The 19,984-nt window shown below is 37.1% G+C and overlaps 2 protein-coding genes across 2 annotated transcripts in view; both read right to left on the bottom strand.

Annotated features, from left to right (window-relative positions):
* The window catches only part of LOC128063942 (zinc finger protein 607-like), a 56,197-nt gene that overhangs the window by 28,136 nt on the left and 8,077 nt on the right, over positions 1-19,984 (bottom strand). The window contains exon 4 of the mRNA XM_052656772.1: positions 12,997-14,036. Coding sequence (XP_052512732.1) covers positions 12,997-14,036 — 1,040 coding nt within the window. The remainder of the gene's footprint in view (positions 1-12,996; positions 14,037-19,984) is intronic.
* On the bottom strand, positions 9,404-10,547 carry LOC128064195 (nucleophosmin-like). Its single transcript, XM_052656993.1, has one exon. It carries the CDS (start codon positions 10,545-10,547, stop codon positions 9,711-9,713), a length of 837 nt encoding a protein of 278 aa, XP_052512953.1. The 3' UTR covers positions 9,404-9,710.

Genomic DNA, 19,984 nt, shown 5'->3' with positions numbered 1-19,984 from the left:
CTGTTTAGTAGCAAAGCCATGTTTCCAGGTCTTATTGGATAAAGTGAGACTACCTTTTAGTGTATTCTCATTGTAGACAAGACAGAGTAGCTTTGGGTGCTTTTCAAGATCACTGACTTCAGGAATTGCTGTCTACAGTAATTCTCTTTTCTGGAAGGGGCATACATCATCATGTCATGTTAAACACCAGGAGAACTAGATCACATCAAAATCACATTCAGTTAGTTTATTCCTTCCTTCCTTGAGAGCCAGATAATCTAAGACTCAGGGGCCCCAGTAATATCTGGAATTGGAAAAAAGTACCCAGGACTAAAAGAGGATATTGGGTAAGTTTCACAACATTTTCTATCTTAAGTGCAGAAAAATGAACAAGAGGACAGATATAGAAGCATTAAATTGAAGTTATTTTCTCAACACAAGTTTCCACCACGTCTGAAGCATAGAAATTCCTGATACTCCTAAATAATTTTTGAAAACCTATTACTTATTTTTAAGGAGCCAGAATCAGAAATGTGGAACTGTAGATTTTTAGGCAGTTGGCTGGGGAAAACTCTTTCTCCAGACCTCAAAAAAGAGTTCAGTAAGGTTCAAAGCTGCAAGGAAACTCAATTTTCTTGTGAATGTGTCCACATCTATTAGAAATATAGTTTTCTTTGATCAAAAAGTTGGATTGGGATTTCCCAGGTGGTGGTCAAGTGATTAAGACTCCTCACTCCTACAGCAGTGGTGGGGTAGGGGGTGCGGGTAAGGGAGAGGGGGTGGGATGCATGGGTTGGATCCCTGGTCTGGGGAACTAGGATCCTGTATGCCAGCAAAGTGGCCCCTACCCCCACCCCCCCAAACCAAAGAACAAACAGAAAAGGCTGGATTGGATCTTCTGGAAAATTTTAAATGAGAAGTAAGGTAAACAGTGATTCATGTCAGAAAAAAACAAGCAAAAAATATACTAAAGTAGTTACACGCGTGTCATTTCCCTGGGTGTGCTGAGTTCTCTACTTTAATCTGAAGTGCAGAGCTCATGCTGAGACCTCACATACCATCTCCTTCTGTATGCCTATTACATCTTCTAGAGTTTTAAGTTACCCAAAATATGGAAAAACCAAAACATAATTATTTCTGAAGAGTTCACCTAAAATCTTCTATTGCACTTATCTCTATTATTAGTTACAAAAATATCATCCTAAGTTAATATTTCTTGCTGATAAATTGAGACATATTATGAATTAGCTGACTTTCAGTAATATACATTCAATGTATTATACTTCATACTGATGACTCTAAAGACATGTCTGTATTAATTAAACCAACAAATTTTAAATGTTTTCACTCATAAAATTTAAAAAAAAATTAGTCCTGGGTCATGTGATCCTTTCAAACTTTAGGTTCAGTTCAGTTCAGTTCAATCGCTCAGTCATGTCTGACTCTTTGTGACCCCATGAATTGCAGCATGCCAGGCCTCCCTGTCCATCACCAACTCCCGGAGTTCACTCAGACTCACGTCCATCGAGTCCGTGATGCCATCCAGCCATCTCATCCTCTGTCCTCCCCTTCTCCTCCTGCCCCCAATCCCTCCCAGCATCAGAGTCTTTTCCAATGAGTCAACTCTTCACATGAGGTGGCCAAAGTACTGGAGCTTCAGCTTTAGCATCATTCCTTCCAATGAACACCCAGGACTGATCTCCTTTAGAATGGACTGGTTGGATCTCCTTGCAGTCCAAGGGACTCTCAAGAGTCTTCTCCAACACCACAGTTCAAAAGCATCAATTCTTCGGTGCTCAGCTTTCTTCACAGTCCAACTCTCACATCCATACATGACCACAGGAAAAACCATAGCCTTGACTAGACAGACCTTTGTTGGCAAAGTAATGTCTCTGCTTTTAAATCTGCTATCTAGGTTGGTCATAACTTTCCTTCCAAAGAGTAAGTGTCTTTTAATTTCATGGCTGCAATCACCATCTGCAGTGATTTTGGAGCCTAGAAAAATAAAGTCTGACACTGTTTCCACTGTTTCCCCATCTATTTGCCATGAAGTGATGGGACCAAATGCCATGATCTTAGTTTTCTGAATGTTGAGCTTTAAGCCAACTTTTTCACTCTCCTCTTTGATTTTCATCAAGAGGCTCTTTAGTTCTTCTTCACTTTCTGCCACAAGGGTGGTGTCATCTGCATATCTGAGGTTATTGATATTTCTCCTGGCAATCTTGATTCCACCTTGTGCTTCTTCCAGCCCAACGTTTCTCATGATGTACTGCGCATAAAAGTTCAATAAGCAGGGTGACAATATACAGCCTTGACGTACTCCTTTTCCTATTTGGAACCAGTCTGTTGTTCCATGTCCACTTCTAACTGTTGCTTCCTGACCTGCATATAGGTTTCTCAAGAGGCAGGTCAGGCACAATGCAAAGAAATACAGGAAAACAACAGAATGGGAAAGACTAGAGATCTGAAGAAAATTAGAGATACCAAGCATTTCATGCAAAGATGGGCTCAATAAAGGACAGAAATGGTATGGACCTAACAGAAGCAGAAGATATTAAGAAGAGGTGGCAAGAATACACAGAAGAACTGTACAAAAAAGATCTTCATGACCAAGATAATCACAATGGTGTGATCACTCACCTAGAGCCAGACATCCTGGAATGTGAAGTCAAATGGGCCTTAGGAAGCATCACTATAAACAAAGCTAGTGGAAGTGATGGAATTCCAGTTGAGGTATTTCAAATCCTGAAAGATGATGCTGTGAAAGTGTTGCACTCAATATACTGTCAGCAAATTTGGAAAACTCAGCAGTGGCCACAGGACTGGAAAAGGTCAGTTTTCATTCCAATCCCAAAGAAAGGCAATGCCAAAGAATGCTCAAACTACCGCACAACTGCACTCATCTCACACGCTAGTAAAGTAATGCTCAAAATTCTCCAAGCCAGGCTTCAGCAATACGTAAACTGTGAACTTCCAGATGTTCAAGCTGGTTTTAGAAAAGGCAGAGGAACCAGAGATCAAATTGCCAACTTTAGGTTAGCTTCTGTTGTATTTAGAAATGTCTGAATTGTAAGTAGTTACTTTGCTTTCAGTTCAGTTCAGTCACTCAGTTGTGTCTGATTCTTTGCAAGCCAATGGACTGCAGCACGCCAGGCTTCCCTGTCCATCATCAGCTCCAGGAGCTTGCTCAAACTCAAGTCCTTCAAGTCAGTGATGCCATCCTTTGTCATCCCCTTCTCCTCCTGCCTTCAATCTTTTCCAGCATGAGGGTCTTTTCCAATGAATAAGTACAGCTCATTTACAAATTAATTTTTGCATAAAGATAGAATCAGATATCTCATAGTTTCATTTTAAAACCTAGTCATGAATCAAGTATTTCAATATAAAACTTATTAGCTTATAAATAACAATTGGAATAAGTTTACTCACTTGAGTCTAAAAAGGCCACTTTTCCCTTTTTTTTCTTACAGTTTCAGGTTCTATTAATTGAGCCAAGGCCAATCTCAGGCAATGTGGGTTGGGTTTGTATTTCAAAACTCTTTTCTGATTAAAAATAAATTTCTTTAATAAGAATAAATGCACTCTCACACTTAACTACTAAATTGGGGTGGATGTTATTAGCTCTATAAGAAATAGCAAGCATGAGAAACAAATTTTATTAATAGTATAACAGTACTATTAAGACTCTTTTATATTTAATTTGAGGACATGTAACATCTTCATATCAGTAAAACCAGCTAATTTACACTAATATAATGGGATAAAATACTATTAGGTATTTTATAGAGTATCTTTTTTCACAATACTCATAAGTAGTAGGTGATATTCTACATTTATCAATGAAAAAACAAGGCATTAAGATGTCATAAACACTGTGAACTCAGTTTCATATTTTAAAAATCTGACAAGAGACCCTATGATCTAAACTCAACAAGATACCATCTCCAAATTATGTATGTTTATTTTAAACCTACTCACTAATTCTTCAGCAATTAATGCAGACTAAAATCATTATGACTAACAATAGTATATTTATCTTTATATAGCAGAACCAAATTAATTACTCTGTTGCCTATTGTTAGAATTTTGTTTTTAATGTTTAGTTATACAAAATATATGTTGAATGTCCTTTCATGTCATATATTTCTACAGATATTTCCCTAACTTGACTGCTAGAAATAGAATTTGGGACAAAACAATCAGACCTTTACTATATTACCTACAGCATACCAGATCCTGCAATTAAAGTATTTGAGGTGATAGACTAAATTGACATAGTTTTTAAAGTGTCTTATAATATAGTAAGATAACCTCTCAACAGGAATAAATGTATTAAGGATTAGGGGCTGCTAACAAGACATGACCTGGAAATTTGATGTAGTGATGTTAATTCTGATTACAGTTACCATGATCAGATCATAATTAAATTAAGCCTAACTGATGAGATGAAGGGAAGGAATTTATGCTGTAAATTATACCTTACATTTTTTATTCTAATGATGTTGGATGCAAAGTGAGAGTAATGGGCTAATTTAGCAGATATCTGGAGTGTATCATGACTAACAGAGAGAGAAATATTTCTGTAAAGAAGATCTGAAAAAGGATGTAATAATGAGTCCAGCATCAGTTTTAATTAGACTCTACTCAAGGACATCCCCATTTTATAGACAGAAATCCACATGCATGAACATAATGGTTTAATAAATTAACTTTTTTTGGGGAGGACAGCTTTCTCTTAAAACATAAAAAATGTTCACATTGGAAAAGACTCTGATGCTGGGAGGGACTGGGGACAGGAGGAGAAGGGGACGACAGAGGATAAGATGGCTGGATGGCATCACCGACTCGATGGACGTGAGTTTGAGTGAACTCTGGGAGTTGGTGATGGACAGGGAGGCTTGGCATGCTGCAATTCATGGGGTTGCAAAGAGTCGGACACGACTGAGCAACTGAACAGAGCTGAACACTGGAAAAATCCAACATTGTATGCTTTCTAATGTATACAACGTCACCTAATAATACTTTGGCAACAAGTATTCTTTCCAAAAATGATCAATCAGAACCCAATAAAACATCTTGGTGTAACTTCAAATTTAATGGAACTATGAGTAGTTGGATAAACTAAAATAAGGCAAAATAACTCGAGGGTGAGCACCTTTTCATGTTTTGGGGTCTCCTGGATCTACCTTTTGTGAAGTACAGTTCATGCCTTTTCCTCATTTTCATATTGATTTGGAACTCTTTATTCTGGATAGGAAGTCTTAGATATATGCACTACAAGTATCTTTCCCCACTCTGTGGGTGTGCCACCCTCTTGTGTATTATTTATAGTGCCTTTTGACAAATACAAGTTCTTAAGTTCAATGTGATCAGATTATCAATTTTCCCCTCAGTGGCATTGTATTTTTTATATTCCATTTAAGAAATTACTAAATCAACTATACACCAATATAAAAAAAACTTTATCACTACTTGAGAAAAAATTTACTACCTACAATCATAATCTATTTTTTCCCCTACAGATTTAAGTTTATCTCAGATTTAGTCCTTCAAGTCATATGAATGAGGGGGTATGGTTATGAGAAAAGGGTAATGTAGGCATCACAATTTTTCTCCATACATATATTCAATTCACCCAGCAATACTTACAAGAAAGATTCTTTTCCCAACTTACAACAAAGTGTTAACTCTGTCTTACATGTGTGAGCCTGTTTCTGTACTTTACAGTTCCACTGATCTATCTGTCTATCCTTGACCAAGGCCACAGGGGAAATTCCAAGGCCACAATGGATAGTAAGAGTTGATGCCTGCGAGTACTCGTCCTCCAGTTTTATTGTTGCTCTTATCCCTCCCCTCTTCCTCCTCCTGGTTCTTGAAATTTGTGTTAGTTATTCTTCCTCCTTTGCAACCCGAAGTGTATTTTAGAATCAGCTTGTCCATTATACACACACAGAGCCTGATGGTATTTTGGGGGGAGTAGTATGCAATAAATATACAACTTAGATCACAGAGAACTGAAATTATTTCAACAATTTCCCAATCTACAAAGTATATATTCTTTAATTTCTTTAAGTATTACTTCATCTCAATATAGTTCATCATTTTCTGTGTAGAAGTTTTGCATGTCTTCTGTTAATTTATTACTAGGTATTTTATTTTAATACTGTATAAACTGCAATTAAAAACAACATTTTAAAGTATTTGTTGTTGGTACATAGATACAATTTAAAAATATTGACATTACAGCCAGTAACCTTACTGATTTCATACATTCCCTCTAAGCTACCTGAAATCCTTTTAGATACCCTATGTACACATAATAAAATTTTAGTTTTTCCTTTCCAACCTTTAAGTCTTTTCTACTTGCCTTTTGCAATGGCTAAGTTCTACAATACAATATTGAGTAGTAGTGGCAACCATGGATATCTTGTCTTGCTTTAAGTCTCGGGGGAAAGTTTTCAATATTTCAACATTAAAAATTTTTTTTTCTAGAGAAAACTCTTTAATATATAGGATCCCTTCTACTCTGAGGACATGATCTGAACAATCCCAATTTTTAAAAATGCATTGAAACTTATGGCTCAACCAAAAATTATGATCAACTTTTATATATTGTCCCATATGCATGGGAAAATAGGTGTGTATTCAGTCATTACTGGGTATGGTATTCTATATATGTGAAATTCATTCATCATGTTACTCAGATATTCACTGACTCTTCTGTCTACTTATTCTCTATGTGTGCATTAAGAGAGGTGCATTAAAGTCCTCCACTATAATTGCCAATTTTTCTATTTCTTTTTTTTGTTGTCATTTTTACTTCATATATTTTAAAGTTATGTTATTCGGTTTACACAAAATTTTAAATTGCTGCCTGTTTCTGATGAGTTCACCTTTTTATTCCTCTTTATCTCCGGTTATCTTTATTTTCTTAATTAGCTTTGAGTTAGTGCTTACATAGCTTGTAGTAAATGGTTAATACCTCAGCCTTGGTTTGCCCCAATCCTACACATTCTAAGAAGGGATTGATCTTGAGCAGTTTCTGGGAATAATTGGAATATCCCTTGGAATATCTTGCCTAAAAAGTTTTTTGTATGCCTGAGACCTCGTTTTATCAGTTTGACCAGTGTTATGAACCAGTGTTACGTGCCTCCCCAAAACTGATCTATTGAAATCCTAACCCTCAGGGCCTTAAAATGTGACTGTATCTGGAGATAAGGTTTAAAAGAAGTAATTAAAATAAGGCTATTTGGGTGGGCCCTAATCCACTCTTATTAATACTAATGTCACTACAGCAAGATTAGGACATACAGAGAGACCACAGAGATGCGCACACACAGACAAAAGGCCACATGAGGACATGGTGAGAAGGCAGTCATCTGCAAGCCAAAGAGGCTGGCCTCAGAAGAAACCAAACTTGATGACATCTTGTCTCCAGAACCGTAAGAAGATAAATTAAAGCTATCAAGTCTGTGAATTTTTGTTGTTGTATTTTTTAAAAATACATATATCATAAATTTACCATCTTAACCATTTTTAAATATACATTTCAGTGACATTATATGTAGTCATAACTACCACTGAACCCTATAACTTCATTTTTTAACACTAAAACTTTATACTTATCAATCATAATCAATAATTCCCCACTCTCCCCAGGCACTGGCAACCACCATTACAAGTGCAATGATTTTTGACCAAGTACTTCACGTAAGTGGAATCATTCAATATGCGCCTTTTGTGACAATTTACTTCATTCACCAAAATATCCTGAGTTCATCTTTGTTTGGCATATTACTGAATTTCCTTCTTTTAAAAGGCTGAGGAATATTCCATTGTATATATATACCACATTTAGCTTACAGACTCTTGGATTTCCTCTATGTTAGAGCTAATGTGAACAATGCTGGTATGAACAGTATATAACTAGCTCTTAAAAGACCCTGACCTCAATTATACCCACAGCTGGATCATACATACTTCTCCTTTTAACCTTCTGAGGAAACTACATACGTTTCCTACAATGGTTGTACCATTTTACATTCCCACCAGTAGTACAGATAGGTTCCAATTTCTCTACATCCTTTCCAACACTGTTCTTTTTCTGTTTTTCTTTTTTCCCCCAATGTAGTGATCTTAATAGATGTCAGATGGCACCTCACAGTAGTTTTGATTTGTATTTCCTTAATGATTAGTGATGTTAAGCATATTTTCATGTGCTTATTCACCATCTTCTTTGGAGAAATGTCTATTTAAGTTTTTTATCCATTTTTTAAAAATTGTTGAGTTTTAGAAGTTTCTCTACATTCTGGATATAACTGCTTATCAAATTTGCAAATATTCCCCCCCATTCTGTGGACTGCCTTTTTACTCTGTGGATAGTGTCTGTTTTTTCTTTCTTCCTTCAGGTGACAATGATCTACACATTCTCATCTAATGAAAAAGATACATAGTTATAGAAAAGTAATTTCCAAAAATTACCTATTGAAAATGATACTCCATTAGTTTCAATGATATTATTTTGAATGGACACTGTCTTTTGATACAAATTTAAAAAAAATTTCATCAAGTCCAATTCTTTTGCTGTGTCTTTGATGTCATATCCAAGAAAACACTGCCAAATCCAATGTCATGAAGGTTTTTTCCTGTTTCATTCTAAAGGTTCTAAGTCTTGTGTTTAGGTCCTCAGTCTATTTTGAGATAGTTGTTGTACATGACATTAGGTAAGGGTCCAGCTTCATTCTTTTCAGTGTAGACATCCAGTTTTCCCAGCTCTATTTGTTGAAAAAGGGTACTTTCCTCATTGAATGGTCTTGGCAGCTTTGTCAAAATCACTTGACTATATATGTAAGGGTTTACTTATGGGCTCTCTATTCTATTCCACTTGTGGATATGTCTGTCTTTATGCAAATACCTCCCTGTTTTGATTACTAAAGTTTCATAGTAAGTTTTGAAATCAGGAAATGTGAGTCCTCTAGATTTGTTCAAGATTATTTTGGCTACTAGAGGTCCTTTTGAGATTTCATTTGAATTTCAGGGTGGGTTTCTGTATTTGTGCAAAAAGCATCATTGGGATTTTGATTGGGATTGCTTTGAATCTGTAGATTGCTTTGGGTAGCACTGGCATTTTAATAACATTGTCTTCTAATCTATGAACATGGGATGTTTCTTCATTTATTTATGTCTTCTGTAATTGATTTTGTAGCTTTCATTGTACTTTTACTTCCTTGGTTAATTTCACTATTTCATCCTTTTTGATGCTATTATAAATGGTCTTGTTTTTGAAATTCCTTTTGTTGTTAATGTACAGAAATGCAACTGATTTTTACATGTTGACTTTGCATCCTGAAACTCTGCTGAGTTCATTTACCAAATCTAACAGATTTCTTTTGTAGTCTTAAGGGTTTTCTCTTTTTTTTTTATTAAAATACTGAGTTTATTTCACATGTATATTTGTCTCCCCACCATTCCCATCTGTCTGACCACCACTACTACTATTCCTATCATAACATTCCATACATACTTAAAACCAAGCAAAGGGTGGAGTTCCATCTTTAAAAACTAAACAGGCATTTTGGACAACACATTCTTGGCAATGGAACGTGGACAACATTTATCAGACACGGTAGGGAAAGTTCTCACTCTGCATTATAAAAAGGACAGCCAGATATCAACTGTTACAGAAATGAAATAAGACGGAAAATTTTTAACAAACTGTTTAAACTATTTTCTTAAAGAGCCTTCCTCCACTGCCAGAGATCTTGAATAGCCTCCTGGTCAGTCATCCGGAAACAATTCTTCACATAATTGATAAACTTGGCTTCCACTTTGGGAAGGGAACCACCTTTTTCTATACTTGCTTGCATTTTTGCTTTAATGTCTTCTACAGAGCTAGGTCCTTTTGGTGTCTTAGGTGTTTCTTCCTGTTTTTTGAAGGATTCTTGACCTTTTGATCTTGGTGTTGACGGTTTTGAGTCTTTTCCATTTTGGTTTGATTTTTGTGCATTTTTGGCTGGAGTATCTCGTACAGATTTCTTTACTGGAACTTTTTCTTCAACTTCCTCATCAAAATCGTCATCATCTTCATCAGCAGCAAGCTTTACTTTTTTCTGGGGAACCTTGCTACCACTTCCAGGGGCAGAATGCTTTCCAGATATACTTAGGAGTTTCACCTCCTCCTCCTCCTCTTCTTCTGACTCTGCATCTTCCTCCACAGCTACTAAGTGCTGTCCACTGATATGCACAGGCCCTGAACCACACTTCAACCGTAAGACCACAGGTGGTGTAATTTCAAAGCCCCCAAGAGAAACCATTGGCTGTACAGACATTTTCAAAGTTGCCAGTGTTACTTTAATTGGACTGCCTTCATAATTCATCACCTCTGCTTCAACAATGTGTAACTCATCCTTTGCTGCAGCCCCTAAACTGACCGTTCTTAAAGATAACTGGTGCTCATTTTCATCATTATCCACCTTGAAGTGATAATCTCTGTCAGCCTTCAGTTCACAACCAAAAAGATAGTTCTGGGGCCTCAAGGGGCTCATGTCCATGTCCACTGAATCCTCCATGGGTTGGCGGCACGCACTTATGTGGGAGAGAAGCCGGACGGAATTAAACGACTACTATTCAAACCAGCAGCCGCGCAGGACAGAATCACACCAGGGAAAAAGCAAGGGTTTTCTACATACAATATCATGTCACCTATTAACAGAGATCGTTTTACTTTTTCCTCTCCAATTTGGATGCCTTTGTTTTTCTTGCATAATGATCTGCTGTGACCTTTCAGTGCTGTGTTGAATAGAAGTGGTACAAGCAGACATGCTTGCCTTGTTTCTTGATGTTAGATAAAAATCTTTTATCAAGTATTATGCTCAAAATTCTCCAAGTCAGGCTTCAGCAATATGTGAACCATGAACTTCCAGATGCTCAAGCTGGTTTTAGAAAAGGCAGAAGAACCAGAGATCAAACTGCCAACATCTGCTGGATCATTGAAAAAGCAAGAGAGTTCCAGAAAAACATCTACTTCTGCTTTATTGACTATGCCAAAGCCTTTGACTGTGTGAATCACAATAAACTGTGGAAAATGCTGAAAGAGATGGGAATTCCAGACCACCTGACCTGTCTCTTGAGAAACCTATATGCAGGTCAGGAAGCAACAGTTAGAAGTGGACATGAAACAACAGACTGGTTCCAAATAGGAAAAGGAGTACATCAAGGCTGTATATTGTCACCCTGCTTATTTAACTTATATGCAGAGTAGTACATAATGAGAAACGCTGGGCTGGAAGAAGTACAAGCTGGAATCAAGACTGGCAGGAGAAATATCAATAACCTCAAATATGCATATGACACCACCCTTATGGCAGAAAGTGAAGAGGAACTTAAAAGCCTCTTGATGAAAGAGGAGAGTGAAAAAGTTGGTTTAAAGCTCAACATTCAGAAAACTAATATCATGGCATCTGGCCCCATCACTCCATGGGAAATAGATGGAGAAAAGTGGAAACAGCGTCAGACTTTATTTTTCTAGGCTCCAAAATCACTGCAGATGGTAACTGTAGCCATGAAATTAAAAGACGCTTACTCCTTGGAAGGAAAGTTATAACCAACCTAGATAGCAGATTCAAAAGCAGAGACATTATTTTGCCAACAAAGGTCTGTCTACTCAAGGCTATGGTTTTTCCAGTGGTCATGTATGGATGTGAGAGTTGGACTGTGAAGAAAGCCGAGCACCAAAGAATTGATGCTTTTGAACTGTGGTATTGGAGAAGACTCTTGAGAGCCCCTTGGACTGCAAGGAGATCCAACTAGTCCATTCTGAAGGAGATCAGCCCTGGGATTTCTTTGGAAGGAATAATGCTAAAGCTGAAACTCCAGCACTTTGGCCACCTCATGTGAAGAGCTGACTCACTGGCAAAGACTCTGATGCTGGGAGGGATTGGGGGCAAGAGAAGAAGGGGACGATAGAGGATGAGATGGCTGGATGGTATCACCGACTCGATGGACATGAGTTTGGGTGAACTCTGGGAACTGGTGATGGACAGATGGACAGGGAGGCCTGTTGTGCTGTGATTCATGGGGTCGCAAAGAGTCGGACACGACTGAGCGACTGAACTGAACTGATGCTTCCTATTGGTCTTTCATATAGCTTTTACTATGTGGAAATAATTTCATATATACCTTTTGTTACAATGGAGATGATTTCCTTCTATTCCTATTTTGTTGAGTGTTTTTATTATAAAGGGGTGTTGAATTTTGTCAAATCCTCTTTTTGTATCAGTTGACATGATCATGCTTTTTTCCTTCATTTTGCTGATGTGCCATATTACATTGGTGAACTTTCACATGATGAACCATGCTTGCATTCTAGGAATAAATTCATTTGGTGATTGTGTATAATTCTTTTAATATGCTGCAGAATTCTGTTTGCTAGTATTTTGTTGAGGATTTTTGAATTATGAATAAATGATCATAAGAGACATTGTTCTGTAGTTTTCTTTACTGTAGTGGTTTTTTAGTAGTTTTGTTAACAGGGTTGTGCTGGTCTCACAGAATCAGTTAGGAAGTATTCCCTCCTCTTCAACTTTTTTGAAAAGTTTGAGAAAGACTGGTATTAGTTCTTGTTTAAATTCACCAGTGAAGCCACCAGGCCCAGGACTTTTCTTTGTTGGAAGGTTATTTTTCTTTTTTCCTTTTTTGGCCATGCTGTGTGGCTTGCTGGATCTTAAATCCCCAACCAGGGAACTGGAGGCACTTATCTGCTTTGCAACCTTTGCCAAAGAGCTTGGTCACTCAGTGAATAGTAACAAAAGGGAAATGCCATAAAAGACTTGTTAATATAAAGTACAATATAAATTCTCTGGAGGTGAACAGTATTTGGGTCATAACTGAAAAACTTCAAACATTGCTTGAATTCCCAGGAGTTCCTAAAATATTTGATGCCTTATAAGAACTGAACCATATAAAATCCTTCTCACATTCTCTTCATTACAAGTTGTATAATTCCACTGTCTACTATACATATATCCCACAAAGTCTCTCTCCAGTGTGAATTCTGTGATGTACCTTAAGCATTGAACTAAGCCTAAAGGACTTCCCACATTTGTGGCATCTAAAGGGTTTCTCACCAGTATGAATACTCTGGTGTACTTTAAGGCTTGAACTGAGCCTAAAGCACTTCCCACATTTGTTACATTCAAAAGGTCTCTCACCACTGTGAATACTCTGATGTCGAGTAAGTCGTCCATACACACTAAAGGCCTTCCCACATGCCTCACATTCATACGGTTTCTCACCAGTATGAAATCTATGGTGTATAGTAAGTTGATGGCTACTCCTAAAAGCCTTCCCACACTCCTTACATTCATAGGGTTTCTTACCAGTATGAATTCTCTCATGTCTAACAAGATGTGAAGCATGACTAAAGGCCTTCCCGCAGTCTTTACATTCATAGGGTTTTTCACCAGTATGAATCCTGTCATGTTGTATGAGGTTTGAGGCTTGACTAAAGGCCTTCCCACATTCCTTACATTCATACGGTTTCTCACCAGTATGAATTCTCTGATGTATTTTAAGTGTTCCAACATCACTAAAGGCTTTCCCACATTCCTTACATTCATAGGATTTCTCACCAGTATGAACTCTGGCATGTTGAGCAAGGTTGGAGGCACGACTAAAAGCCTTCCCACACTGTTCACATTCATAGGGTTTCTCACCAGTATGAATTCTCTTATGTACTTTAAAGTCTGTAAGACGACTAAAAGCCTTCCCACATTCCTCACATTCATACGGTTTCTCACCAGTATGAATTACTTGATGTACTTTTAAATCTGTAGAACGACTAAAGGCCTTCCCACATTGCTTACATTCATACGGTTTCTCACCAGTATGAATTACTTGATGTACTTTTAGGTCTGTATGACGACTAAAGGCCTTCCCACATTCCTTACATTCATATGGTTTCTCTCCATTATCAATTCTGTGAGGTAGAGTAAGAGATGAACGTTTTTGACAAATGTATGCTTTTCCATTGCTGGTTATTTCATATCTTGAGTCCAAATCTAAAACAAATAAGAAAAAAGTTCCTTTGACCACAAAACAAAACATTTTATAGAATTAAGAGAAAAACTGAAAATTTCACCCAGTAAAGATGGTTTAAAGAACTCTAAAATACAGTTATAAAACTTGAAAATTTAAAAGGAGGGCTCAGAAAAAGTAAGTTTATGCAGTACAGTACTGGTAAATGTTTAACAACCAGCTCTACAAAGACACACACCTAACACATCCAGCCCTGATTTATAGTGTTTGCCAGTGTCTATGGTGTAAACAGTCCCACCACAGGCAATTTCAAGCTATCAGTGTAATGTAACTGAAACTTGACTTAGGATGATATGCAAAATCTTGTCCCTAGAGAGGCAGTATCAGCCATCTCTAAATACTATTTCCATCTAAAATATAAATATGTACATATATAAAATTTCAAAAAGCAATTATTTATACCTAATCAGTCTTCAATTACAATTCCCCTAAAAATATGCATTTTCACCACTGTGACACTTTCCCTCTGTGCATAGCCACATGTGCTTTTTATTCTTCATATATATATTAATTAAGATACTGAGGGTCTTTGCTTAGTTACTCCTCCCCTGACACTTTATTATTTATCATCCTTATAGATGTTCAATCTCAATCATTCTTTCATAGCTTTTCTCAGGTCCTCTCTAGCTTTCCTTTTTAACCAAGGCCAACCATTCTGGTCAAGGCTTTACCCTGATGGTAAAGTATGTGCCTACCAATGCAGGAGACATGGATTCAATCCTTTATTTGGGAAGATCTTCTGGAGATGGAAATAGCAACCCATTCCAGTATTCTTGCCTGGGAAATCCCAGGGACAGAAGAGCCTGGCAGGCTACCATCCATGGGGGTAACAAGAGTTGGACACAACTTAGCGACTAAACATCACATCATCATCAACCATTCTGGTCATCCCCAGAAAAGTTTGTCAATCAGTTCTCTGATATATACCAGGTATACATACAAGTCATGTAGTATTTTGAACATTTAGGGACTCTGGACAAAAGAGGGAACTTGAATTATACAAAAGAGTCTAGAAGAGCACCAAGAATTATATGAAAAACAATCAGCAGTTGGGGGCTGAATGATAAAAGTCTCTGTGAAGTATCTTGATCAAAATACAAAGTGTTTAATGAGGAGGCTATGAGTTGAGGGCAAAAAATATTTTCTTGTAACTAGCATATGGTGTGGTATGTGTATAAAAAATTGAAAGAATATTAACATGTTTCAAAATTGATAACAATGGTAATTAATAAATACTAGAAACCAAAAGCACTTTCATATGGAAATGAAAATGCCTTCTTGAAAAATGCTAGATCACTACGGGAAGAAAAAACTAAAATAAAGAATTCTAATAAGTGGACCACACAGAAAACAAACCCATATCTGAATCTTGGGCATTGTTTCACCAGGCAGAGAACTGAAAACCTAAAATAATATCTCTACAAAAAAGTGATTTGAAACTTGAAGCCTAATATGTCAAAAGTAAACAACAAACAACAAAGTAGAGGGAGGAAGTAAAATAAAGATAAAAGGAGAACGTAATGAGTTAGAAAACAGTAGCATTAACAAATAAAGAGATGGTGCTTTAAAAAAAATCACTATTATAAGTGTTACATAAATCAATTAAAAAAGACAATTAAAAACAAATAATAATATGAGGAAAACAAGAACCACCAGAGGAATTAAAAGAAACAGGAATTTACTTAAACTGTAAGGTATAATTTGTATGAATTATACTACATGACTATTTTTGAAAGTATGGATTACTTTCTAGGAAAATTTATCAAAACTGACCACAGAAGAGAAAGCCTAAACCAATCAGATGCTACAGAAGAAACAAAAAAAAAAGCTGCCAGGAAAGAAAAAGTAATAAACATATTTTAACCTGTATTGTAATTTCTCAATATCTAGATCTAAAAAAATGGATACAGCATAGCTGGACAAAGGGAAAATTTAGGCTCTTATGCCAAAAAGATAGGAAGAATTCAAAGGCTCAGAAAGTTTAACCTGGCCAAAAAATTTAAAAAATAGTGGCAGAAAAATGATTGTGACAGGTAAAAACCATGCAATAAAAAGCAATGAATCAGCAGTGATACAAGAGAAAAAAATTGTTTCTCATCATTAAATAACTCTAATTGAAGAAGTTCTAGTACCAGTATGGCAGCATGAAGTTCCTATGGCCTGCCCCCTTTCTGACTGATTTCAACAATTAACACTTGACAAAACACAAAAACTAACTACATTAAGGCTGTAAATAAATCAGGAGGGCTTTGGAAAGGAGTCAAGACTTTACAAAACAGCCGAGACTGAGCTGAGTTTCTTGCTTAACTCACTCTCACGTCCGTGTTTCAAGGGCAGGTCCCAGCTATTGTGAGGTAAGCATGGGCTACAAAACTTCCAACAGAAACGCCACAATATTTCTGGCTATAAGAACAATGAGAGGGAGCACTGCCAAACTAGAAAGCAAGGGGGGGAATGCTGGGACAAAAATAGCCAGCAAAGGAGATTTCTTAATTTGGTATTTGGGTATGTGAAAGTGAAAGGCGCTCAGTTGTGTCCAACTCATTGCGACCCCATGGACTATATACAGTGCATTGGATTCTCCAGGCCAGAAGACTGGAATGGGTAGCCTTTCCCTTCTCCAGGAGATCTTCCCAACCCAGGTATCGAACCTGGATCTCCTGCATTGCAGGCAGATTCTTTGCCAACTGAGCTATCAGGGAAGCCCATTTGGGTATGGATCAGTACAACATTCACCCTTATCAACAATGACATGTGCATGAGGATATAAATCAGTGTGGCAACACTATACCTACAAACAATTTAAAAACCTCTCCATGAAGAAAATTACAAGCACAAGTGATTTTACTGGTGAACTGTTTCAAATACTTAGTGAAGAAGTACTACCAATTCTAAACAAACTCTTTCAGAAAATTGAGGAGTGAATCACTCTAGGTAGCTAGTTACTGTGATACCAAACAGGAGAAAAACACTGTAAGAAATGAAAATTACACGGTATAAAATCTTGTAAACATATCTGTGTACATGCTTAGTCGATCAGTCATGTCCAACTCTGTGACCCTATGGACTGTAGTCTACCGGGCTCCTCTGTCCATGGAATTACCCGGCAAGAATAATGGAGTGGGTTGCCATTTTCTTCTCCAGGGAATCTTCTCAACCAAGGGATAGAACCTGCTTGGCAGGTGGATTATCACTGAGCCATCTGGGAAGTTTTTGTAAACATATATGCAAAATACTAAACACTATCTTAACAGAATTGATCAACATATAAAAAAGATAATACATTATGCCTGTCTTAGTCCATTTAGGCTACTGTAACAAAAAATACCCTGGGTAGCTCATAAACACAGAAATTTATTTCTCACAGTTCCAAAGGCTGAGAAGTCCAAGATCAAGGGACCAGTATGATCATATTCTGGGAAAGGCCTTCTTCTTAGTTCATAGCCAGTACCCTCTCAATGCATTCTCATACAATGTAAGAGGTTTAGGAATCTTTCTGGGAACTCTTAATAAGAACACTAATTCTATTCATGAGGGCTCTACCTTCATGCCCTAATAAATCCCAAGGGGCTTTTCCTCCAAATGCCATTATCTTTGGGGGTTAGGATTTCAATATGTGCATACTGGGGTATATAAACATTCAGACCATATCAATGATCAATCTCAGGAATACAAGACTGGTTTAATATTTGAAAATCCCATCAATATAATTAACTATAAAACCCATATGGATCATGTCTAAAAAAAATTTTTTTAAGCATTTAATAAAAGTCATATCTGTCCCTCATAAAAACTCATAGTAAGGACTTCCTTGGTGATCCAATGGTTAAGAATTTGCCTTCCAATGTAGGGGGTGTGGGTTCAACTCCTGGTCAGGAAGCTAAGATCCCACATGTATTGCAGCCAAAAAACCGTAACATAAATAACAGAAACAATATTGTAACAAATTCAATAAAGACTTTAAAATAGTTCGTATTAAAGAAAATCTGAAAAACAATTACAGCAAACTAGAAAAAAAAGAACTTATCCTAATAAAGATCATCTGCCAAAAACCCACAGCTAACATAACATCCAATGGTGAGACAATTATGCCTACCACATATGATCAGGAACAATAAAAAGTTATGCCCTCAGCACTTCTATCCAACACTGGACTAAAAGTTCCAGGCAGTGTAATAAGTCAAGAAAATAAAGGCATGCAGGAGAAAAGCTAAGACACAAAAATGTCATTAATCAAGATTACTTAATCATACATGTAGAAAGTCAAATGTAATTTACAAAACAGCTACTAGAAGATAATAACTAAGTTTAACAAGCCTGAAGCATATACAACCAATGTGTATAATAAATATGAGAGAACACTCAGGAATTCAAACTTTGGTCATGTATGGATGTGAGAGTTGGACTGTGAAGAAAGCTGAGCGCCGAAGAATTGATTCTTTTGAACTGTGGTGTTGGAGAAGACTCTTGAGAGTCCCTTGGACTGCAAGGAGATCCAACCAGTCCATTCTAAAGGAGATCGATCCTGGGTGTTCTTTGGAAGGAATGATGCTAAAGCTGAAACTCCAGTACTTTGGCCACCTCATGTGAAAAGTTGACTCATTGGAAAAGACTCTGATGCTGGGAGAGATTGGGGGTAGGAGGAGAAGGGGATGACAGAGGATGAGATGGCTGGATGGCATCACTGACTCGATGGATGTGAGTCTGAGTGAACTCCGGGAGTTGGTGATAGACGGGGAGGCCTGGCGTGCTGCAGTTCATGGGGTTGCAAAGAGGTGGACACAACTGAGTGACTGAACTGAAGACCTGTACACTATAAACTAAAAAATACGGCTGAGAAATATAAATAAATAAATAAATGGAGAGATATATCATGTTCATGGGATGTAAAACTTGGTATTATTAAGATGTCAATAATTATTGCTGAATTGATTTATAGATTTAATGTAATTTCATTAAAAAGTCCTAGCAGACATTTTTGTTGTCTATGATGAAACTGACAAGCTGATCCTAAAATTTATAAGGAAATGAAAAGGATTTAGAATAGTTAAACTTTGAAAAGACTGTAATGCAAGGACCAAATAATACTACTTAATTATAAGACTTATGAAGATACAGTAATCAGCAAGACACATCAAACTGACATATAACCAATGGAACAGATTATCAGAAATAGATCCATACATTTGTGAAAATTTTACTTTCATCATTTCAAAGGCAATAGTGAAGAAAGAAATGATGCAGGAACAATTGGGATAGCCATATGCCGAAAAAGAAAAAAATAATCCAGACTTTTATAAATAAAAATGAAATAAAAAATGGATCACAGACCTGAACGTTAAAACTGTGTAACTTCCAGAAGAAAACAGGAAAAAAAAGTGTGATCTTGGGCTAAGCAAAGAATTCTTAAGTTCAGTTGCTCAGTCATATCCAACTCTTTGTGATACCATGGACTGCAGCATGCCAAGCCTGCCCGTCCATCACCAACTCCTGGAGTTTACTCAAACTCATGTACATTGAGTCGGTGATGCCATCCAACCATCTCATCCTCTGTCGTCCCCTTCTCTTCCCGCCTTCAATCTTTCCCAGCTTCAGGGTCTTTTCAAACGAGTCAGTTCTTTGCATCAGGTGGCCAAAGTATCGGAGTTTTAGCTTCAGCATCAGTCCTTCCAATGAATATTCAGGACCAATTTCCTTTAGATGGACTGGTTGGAATACCAGACCACCTGACCTGCCTCCTGAGAAATATGTACGCAGGCCTAGAAGCAACAGTTAGAACTGAACATGGAACAACAGACTGGTTCCAAATCAGGAAAGGAGTACGTCAAGGCTGTATATTGTCACCCTGCTTATTTAACTTATATGCAGAGTACATCATGAGAAATGCTGGGCTGGATGAAGCACAAGCTGG

The sequence above is a fragment of the Budorcas taxicolor genome, chromosome 18 (assembly GCF_023091745.1).
Source record: "Budorcas taxicolor isolate Tak-1 chromosome 18, Takin1.1, whole genome shotgun sequence".
NCBI lineage: Eukaryota > Metazoa > Chordata > Mammalia > Artiodactyla > Bovidae > Budorcas > Budorcas taxicolor.
The sequence above is the reverse complement of the archived record's forward strand: the minus strand, read 5'-3'. Positions and strand labels throughout refer to the sequence as shown.

What these genes read in the sequence shown, in the direction of transcription:
- LOC128064195 (XM_052656993.1), bottom strand. Translation starts at nt 10,547, where the DNA reads ATGGAGGATTCAGTGGACATGGACATGAGCCCCTTGAGGCCCCAGAAC.